The sequence below is a fragment of the Sciurus carolinensis genome, chromosome 1 (assembly GCF_902686445.1).
Source record: "Sciurus carolinensis chromosome 1, mSciCar1.2, whole genome shotgun sequence".
In the NCBI taxonomy this organism is placed as follows: domain Eukaryota; kingdom Metazoa; phylum Chordata; class Mammalia; order Rodentia; family Sciuridae; genus Sciurus; species Sciurus carolinensis.
Window position 1 is genome coordinate 111971686 of NC_062213.1, and position 8095 is coordinate 111979780.

At 47.5% G+C, this 8095-nt stretch overlaps 1 protein-coding gene across 3 annotated transcripts; it reads left to right on the forward strand.

The window, feature by feature from the left end:
* Positions 1–2999: 2999 nt before the first annotated feature.
* Psrc1 (proline and serine rich coiled-coil 1) lies at positions 3000–7270 on the forward strand. Of its 3 annotated transcripts, XM_047562779.1 has the most exons (8): positions 3007–3233; positions 3583–3632; positions 3717–3774; positions 4185–4626; positions 4998–5112; positions 5198–5446; positions 5749–5842; positions 6052–7270. In XM_047562779.1, the coding sequence occupies exons 2-8, from the start codon at positions 3614–3616 to the stop codon at positions 6053–6055; spliced, it is 981 nt and encodes a 326-aa protein (XP_047418735.1). In that variant the 5' UTR covers positions 3007–3233; positions 3583–3613; the 3' UTR covers positions 6056–7270. The 3 variants fall into 3 exon arrangements, with proteins under 3 accessions (XP_047418743.1, XP_047418735.1, XP_047418726.1); XM_047562787.1 differs by lacking the exon at positions 6052–7270 and having other exon boundaries at positions 3000–3233; positions 5749–5846; XM_047562770.1 differs by lacking the exons at positions 3007–3233; positions 3583–3632 and having other exon boundaries at positions 3720–3774; positions 4133–4626.
* Positions 7271–8095: the final 825 nt, after the last annotated feature.

Here is an 8095-nt window from a genome sequence, read left to right on the forward strand (position 1 = left end):
AGGATTGCAAGTTTGAGGCTCACCTTAGCTATTTAGTGAAACCTTTAGCAACTTAGCCAGACCCTGTCTCAAAATAAAAAGATAAAAAGGTCTGGGGATGTAGCTCAGTGGCAAAGTGCTCCTTGGTTCAATCCTCAGTACCAAGGGGAAAAAAGAATGTAGGGGGAGAGATCAGAGTCCAGAGTCAGTCAGTCAGGTACACAATGGCAAAGATACCTCCTTCCAGCTGAAGGAGGGTCAGGAAGAGGTGAAATACCCCCAGTTATGATGCCCTAAGGGTTGATCAGTCAGACCTCTGGCCTCTGCTATTTGCGGAATCACTCAAAGGGGCCCCCCTTAAAGTTCATACATCCCTAACCTTCCTGGTAAAGGAAAAATCTGAACAAGACCTCCAGTCACAGTTAATCCTTCTGTATTTAAGGAATACTGCACTGGAATCCTTAACTTTTTCATTTATGCATTTGACACTTACGGAGTTCCTTCTGAGCTAAGTTCTCCTATGTGCCTGAGAGGGAGAGTAACTTTTTAACTAATTAATTATTTATCCAAAATATTAATCAGTTGCTTATGCACATCATTTTAGGGTTCAAGAGAGGGGAACAAATATCAAATATTTCCCTAGGAGAAGAAATCTATACTTTCTGGTTCTACTTTCATTTTGATAGAGGAAAGGTAGTTTCACGGTTTTTGGTTTTGTTTTTTGTTTGTTTGTTTGTTTATGGAACTACAACAGTTTTCAAGATCATAGTTTAGTGACAGAAAATTGAAGGACTTTCCTTAGAATAAACTAACAATTTGCTAAAACTTAAGTGTAGAGTTCCCTACTCAGGTTGCTTTGCGGGAGATGAAGAACATAGTTCACTAACAGTTTCTTCCTCTCTAGTCTCCTTTGTCATTACTAGCCTGGGAGAGGAAGCTCCTGGCTCTGGCTTTCCCACCTCCTATCTGAATCCTGTAAGCAACTTTAAAATGCCGTCTCTATCACAGGAAAGTAGGAAGCTGAAACTTCAAACCTCGGTTCCTGTGTTCCAATGAAAGGAAATTGAAAGTCAGACCCTAAAAATCATGTAAGAGAACTTTATTATAGGTGAAAGTAAAGTGAGGCTTAAGCAGAAAGCACTCTCAGGAGAGATAATGGTTTGTTTTCAAGCAGAGAACGACAAAGGAGATCATGTCGTCCCCAAATTTATTATTGTTTTATGGTTAACGTAAAACTTGGGGTCCTCCTTTGGCAACTTTCACCAATCAGGTGTTCACCTCCTCTTGCACGACTGGCGGTGGAGTTTTTGACCTTAATTGGTCCTCTCCAGCACTGTCATGGTGGCCATCTTATTTAGGGGGGCTTCATCTACAAGTCAATTCCATGTTAATGTGGGTCCTGGGGTCAAAGGTTGGTCAGAAGTTATCTTAGTGTCCTGCACTACTAAAGAAATTCTCTTTCCCAAACAACTGAAGACACAGCTATAATTCCTAGCTTCTCATCAACCTCAGTGGATCCTGTCGTTAGTCCCATTAATCTTTTTCTCTTGATGTGTTTTACAAATAGCTCCCTTGCTTTTGTTTGTTTTCTACAGATTAACTGCCACCATTTGATTTCTCAAGATGGTTTAAAGAAGGACCCTAAAGTAATTTAAAGAACACTTTATGACCTTATCATAAAGAAGGACCCTGAAGTAATTTAAAGAACACTTTATGACCTTACCATGCATTTCACTTCTCATTACTGGCTACTACCTAACATCTCCATCAGCAGAAAGAGATTTTTCTGTGCTCTTTCCCACATAAACTCGTCCTGGGACTCCCACCCTTTCCCTTATCACTCTGCTAAATTCCAAGGTTCCTTTGCTTCCTGAGGTATTTATTACATATCCCTCCGACAGACTCACCATTTCAAATTTACAGTTAAAACCTAGGAAGGAAACAAAAAAACAAAAACAATGGTTATAAACTCTAAGGACTAAAGTCCAGCTCTTTGTTTATAGGAAAGCTCCATAGCCATCCTCTTAGGGCCTTTTCACTTTGTAGATTTTTAGAACATTTCTAAGAAGTTCTGTTAACTGGTGGCCCAGCTGATTCACAGGCAACATTTAGCGAACTTCCTTAGTAAGTAAGCTAAAGCATTTTACTAACATTGCTTTTAGTTCGGAGGTGGCTAATTACAAACACCCCCTCAAAATCTCCTACAAGCACACGATATAAAACTTGATGTTGATAATTATCCTTCTAATTTCTCATTTCACAAGCGAACAGAAGTCAAAGATGGCAAATATACTCAAGCCTGCCCTGCTTGTAAAAGGAGTTGTTGTTACATTTGAACCCAAATCTCCCTGGGTAAAGGGCCAGTTGTTTTCTGAAAACCTTGGCTACCTCAGGTTCCAAATGTTCTTGCTTTAAAACGCATCAGAGAGCTGGACGCCATGGTACACGTCTAAAAATCTGTAACTTGGAGGCTGAGGCAGGAGGATCGCAAGTTGGAGACCAACCTGGGTTAATTTAGCAAGATCCTGTTTCAAAATTAAATTTTAAAAGGGTTGGAGATATAGCTCAGTGGAAAGCACCCCTGGGTTCAATCCAGTGGGAGGAAAGAGGGTACTTCTTTGAGAACCTCGATATACTTAAAATACAAACGCTTGGTTGCTTCCTTGGGGAAAAAAAAATCACAAGAGAGGAAACTCAGCAAGTGAGGAGGTTGCACAATGCGTCCACGGAAACGAATTTCCTTCCGCAGAGCGTTAGTTTTGGGGCCTGCGGTGGTTCTCTGGAGCGGCCTCCACCGGGAACCCAGCCAATAAACACTAGTCTCTGACCCGCCGGAGGAGGAGAGGGCGGAGAAGAGGAGGGGGCGGGGCGCGAAGCCCATCCTCATTGGCCCGTTCCCTCACGCGCCGCCACGAGGCTCCGCCCCTGCCGGGCCCGCCTCTGCAGGGCTTTCGGTATGGGAGCGGAAGGAGGGGCTCCCGGGCACGCGCGCGCGCTCGCGGCCTGCACTCGCAGCCCCGCGTCGGCCCTCCCCGCGGGAGTCTTTCTGGGAACGCCTCTCCTACCCATCCCACCTTCGACCCAGTCGGCCGACTTTCGGTTGGCTGTCTGTCGTAGCCCCGCCCCCTGAGGATTGCCAATCACCGTGCGCATGCGGCAGAAGAGGGTGGGTCCTAAGAAATTCGAAAGGAGCCCCGCCCTCTGGGAGCCGGCTCCGGGGACTAGATTATGAGAAGAAAGCTTCTTAGTGGAAGGTAAGGTGGGGGCGGGACGTGGAAACTGCGGGTGGACGGGAGGTGTGGTGCCCGTATGGTGCGCGGAGAGTGGAAAGGTGGCTTGGGACAGAAAAAACCCGAAGGATAGTGGCTGGGAGGGAGGAGGGGCACGCAGACCTCCCCCAGTGAGGCCAGGGCTTAGAGGGGTGGGAGGGCCATCTGGTGGGAGTCGGGCAGCTCTCTGCAACTTTCCCGTAAGTGTCGCGGATAGTTACAGGGGCGTGTGCTACTTCTCCATACCCCCAGTCCCTGGCTTGCATCCCAAGGCCAACTGGGAACCTGGGACAAAATGGATACCTGAGGAAAAGTATGTTTTTTTCTATCTCAGGTCTGAGCTAACTCGCTCCTGCTGACTGGACATGGAGGATTTGGAGGAAGGTAAGGAAGCCCTGGAGAGACGAACGAGGCCCTGCAATGGAGAACCACCTCAGGCAGGGACATTGATTCTTTTTTCCTCTACAGAAGTCAAGTTTATTGTGGATGAGACCCTGGACTTTGGAGGCTTGTCCCCATCTGACAGGTACCAGCTCCTTTATCCCATTTATTTCCCTCTGATAACACCTCTTTGTTTCTAATTCCTTACTGCTGAATTATTGGCCTTCAGAGCCAGGGTTGGTAATTTGTCAAGGTTCTGTGCACTGGGGGCTGTTAGGACACTATTGGTGAGGGGAGGGAAAGGAGAAACGAGTGGTTTTTCAGGATTGTTAAGGAGTGCCAGTGAATTTGTTGCATCTTCATCCTTGCAACATTTCCAACGTCAGTAAATGCCAAAGGCCTGTTAGAGCTCAGAGAACTAAGTACCTCATCACCTAGAGGCCAGATCTCACAGCCAGAATGGACGTCAGGGTTTGGAATTTTGTTTGGTCTGTTTTGCACAGTCCCCTGCTCCTTTTTGTGTGGTCTTGGTGCCTTGTTTGTTTTCTGTCTCAGTCGTGAGGAGGAAGATGTAGCAGTATCGGTGACTCCAGAGAAACCACTCCGACGGGGCCTCTTCCACCGAAGTGACCCAAATGCAGTGGCCCCTGCACCCCAGGGTATAAGGTTCAGCTTAGGGCCTCTCAGTCCAGAAAAGCTGGAGGAGATCCTTGATGAAGCCAACCGGCTGGCAGCTCAGTTGGAGCAGTGTGCCCTTCAGGAGCAGGAGAGCCCAGGCCAGGGCCCAGGGCCTCTCCGAGGGAAGCCCAGCCCTCGCCGCGAGACCTTTGTGCTGAAGGACAGCCCTGTTCGAGACCTACTACCCAATGTCAGCTCTTTGGCTTGGAGTACACCCTCCCCAGGCAGCCTGACACCTCGGCTCCGGAGCAGTGACAAGAAAGGGTCAACCAGGGCTCTTAGAGTGACTCCTGGAAAGAGGCCTTCCAGTGTGAAGAGGGTGAGTTTGGAGGACTGAATTGCATGCGCATCCCTAGACACAGTGCATGACATATTGCAGGCACAGAGCAGCTTCCTTGTTGGTCAAATGGGGATAGTAATTCTACCTCTAGAATTGTTGGAATTAAATAAGATACCATGGGAAAGTGCTATACTACAGTGTAGAGGCTAATGATTATAATAAGCTCTCAATAAAAGTGGTGTTGTTGGTAATGATGGTGTTGGTGATGTTAGCAGCTAACTTCTGCCTTTCCTCACTGGGATCTAGACAGCTCCCTACCTGTAGTCCTTAATCCCTTATACCAGCAGAACCAAAACTTTCTCCATTCTAACCCTCCTCCCCCAACACACTTTTTTCTCTTTCTGTTTCAGGAATCACCCACTTGTAATCTGTTGCCTGCATCCAAAAGCCCAGCATCATCTCCTCTTGCACGATCAACTCCTCCGCTCCGGGGGAAAGCTGGGCCCAGTGCAAGGGCAACAGCAAGTGAGACTGGGCAGCAAAACTGTGGGTGATGGGGGTAAGGAGGAAGTGGAACTTACCTTGAAATGCTTCTACTCCTTTATGCCAGGCCCACCTACCCCTGTCAGACAAGCCTTGGCCCCACAGCCTTCAACCAGCAACTCTCAACGCCAGTCCCGGCCACAGGGAACAACTGCTAAGTCTTCCAGTCGACTGCCCATTCCCTCAGCTGTCCCCAGGCCCTCCAGCCGAATGCCACTCACCAGCCGTTGTTTACCACCTGGCAAAGGTGCCCTACCTCCAGATTCTGTGTCAACTCGGAAAGGGCTTCTAAGACCAAGCACTGCAGGGCACAGAGGTGAGGGAGAGTGGTCTTAAGGATAAAAAATCACTAGGAAGAATACCTAACCTGGTCCAGTGGACCTCGCCCTCCCAGAGGTGGCAATGACTACTTTTGCCATCTTCTATTTGAAGATGGAGAGACTGAGTTAAGCAGAGGATGTGGGGCCAGGTACAGAGTCTCAACCTCGGTTTCCAAGTACCTTATGTCTTTTCCCTTGATGGAGGTGTGGGGGGCACTTTGGCTACATCCAGTATTTCTTTTCTAGCAGGTCACTTGAACTTTCCACTAACACATTTCTTTTGTTCATCCCTGTCAAGTTCCTGTTTCCCAGCGACCAAACCTTCCTGTCACTGGTGCCACTCGCAGCAATCTGCAGCCTCCCAGGAAAGTTGCAGTCTCTGGACCTACCAGGTAAGGCTGGTCCCTTCACACCCATCACCTGGGCTTCTAAGCTACCATGAGCAGAAGTCCTGAATTCTGTTTAGAAAAAGGGTGATGAGAAGGGAGCCAGGAACAGGGAGTCCTGTTTCTTCCCACCCTGAAGTGTTTGAACTTGATGGGTGATAGATGAGCTAAAGGAGGATGGGTACTTTTAAAAGTTCATCCTTCTGTCTCTTCAGGTAAAGAAATCAAGACGGCAAGCAAGAATTCAGTAGCAAACCACTACAGTCACTGCCTGGATCATTTATAATAGCAGGCCCTGATTCCATCAGATTCTGGCCCAGGGACAGGAGAATGACGTGCCACTAGGGCTGATACCCCCTGGAGTAAGAGACCATAGGAGATGGGGTAGATTTGGGTTTTACTGGAGGAGACTCAAACTCTCTGGGCTGAAAGAAGATGAGGAGAAAAGAGGTGACCTCCCAGCAGTAAAACTAGCAAAAAGAAAATGAAGAATGCAGGCAAGTGGCTTGTGCTCTCCACCCCCACTCTTGCGGTCAGCCCCAGAGAATTTGATATTCTTCCCAGACCTCTGTTCACTGGATGAGTCCATGTGAATGGCCTCCGTAGCCAGCCCCTGCTCTCTGAGGAGAGGTCTTCCTGAATCATATCCTCCACTGGACTCAGGCCTGTTTGGAGAGGCGAGGCAGGCACTTGGTCTCCAGAGCTTGTTTCTTGTGAATTCTGTGACTCCTCACAGGCCAGCTGATGATAAGCTTACTCTGTCTGTGTTTCTTTAAAATAAAATGAATGTATTTTTTTTTTAATTTCCTGTATATCCAAAAGTAGATACTGCTCCAATTTCTAATAAATTTGGAGTAAACCTCTGTGTAACTCTGTGGAGAAAGCTGGAATAGACCTCCCAGGCAGGGGCCCAAATAGGTCCTAAGGCCTTGAGCTTCCAGCTCATCAGGCTGTAACTACCTCTGCCGTGTCCCCACTGCTGTTGGCATTTGATGGGAACAAGCTACCTTTCTGCAGATTCAGATATTATTAGAAGGTCCAGGTCAAAGATAAGTATACCTTAAATCAGATTGCATGTGGCAGTTATGCTAGGATCCAGGTAAATTATTATTCATATCCTAAACTTGAATGTCCTTTTCTGGCAAGACACTGGAGCATCCTTGTGTGCTGTACTTATGAGATGAGGAGATCCTTTGGTGATGTTCAACTTCCCTGATCACCTCAGACAGAAGATGCCAGGACATCTTGTCATATTCTGCCTCACATCATTTGAGTTGTCTATCCTCTCATCTCCCCTACTGGACTTGAGAGCTACCATCAGAATTTATGAACTTGTGCAGTGCCCTAATATTGTGAGATGGATGTGGCAGAGCTTTTCATTCATTTATTTAGAAAATGTTTTGAGTGCAAGATGGTGGTTGTTGAATAAATGACAAAAACCCCCTAACAGTTTAGGATCTCCCATTTTTTGCAGCCTTTGACTCCTGCAACCAGAACCAACTCAGTTCCTTTTGAGTTTTAAAGGAACTTCCCTCCTCAAAGGCCAGGCCATGACTTAAGGAATGCAGCAGGCCCCCTCCCTGTCCCTGGAGTCGGGAGGTCCTTCACTGCTTTCCACTTTTTATCCTAAGGTTCATTTAATTTAACACAGCCACCTATATCCCCATGACAGCTGCTAAGACACTAACCTTTCCCTGAGCTTGCAGCAGCTCCTATAACCTCTGAAATTCCAAGAACTGATGTTGAGGCATGGAGATTTGACATCAAGTATTTTGTTCTGGAGAAATTCAGCATAAGGCAAAAAAATCTCGGGTATGTTCCCCCAGCTTCCCCCTGCCTTGGTGTCTAAGGGGGCAGGGCCTTTTGGCAACTTCAAGCCTAGGGACACACATGGCCATGGCCAGCAGGCGGCACCTTTTGTGTGAGCCAAGCCTCACTTGGGTCATTAGAGGCAAAACAGGCCACAGACCTCTGTGCTGTTGCCCCCTGGTGGCTGGAGGGGAAACATGTTGTGTTTACACCCTGGGTCAATCTTGAAGTTTTGCCTCCACCCTCAGCTCTTCACTCCAACTAAGCAGCGTTCAGTTGGCATACCTGCTGCAGCTGCTGTCCTTGTTCAGCTAACTGCTTACTTCCTTCCGTTGGCCTGGCTTTCTGTCTGTCTGTACATTCTCCTTCCACTTCCCTCTCCACCCCAGTAGCAATAAGAAAAGCCAGTGTTTATTGGCCTCTTGCTACGTACTGTGAACTGTTCTAAGC

Bases quoted from the DNA above. Each gene is read 5' to 3' on its own strand.
- Psrc1 (XM_047562770.1), top strand. From the start codon at position 3,735: ATGAGACCCTGGACTTTGGAGGCTTGTCCCCATCTGACAG. The intron at 3,775-4,132 runs GTACCAGCTCCT...TGTTTTGCACAG, and splicing joins GGCTTGTCCCCATCTGACAG to TCCCCTGCTCCTTTTTGTGT. The intron at 4,627-4,997 runs GTGAGTTTGGAG...TTTCTGTTTCAG, and splicing joins GGCCTTCCAGTGTGAAGAGG to GAATCACCCACTTGTAATCT.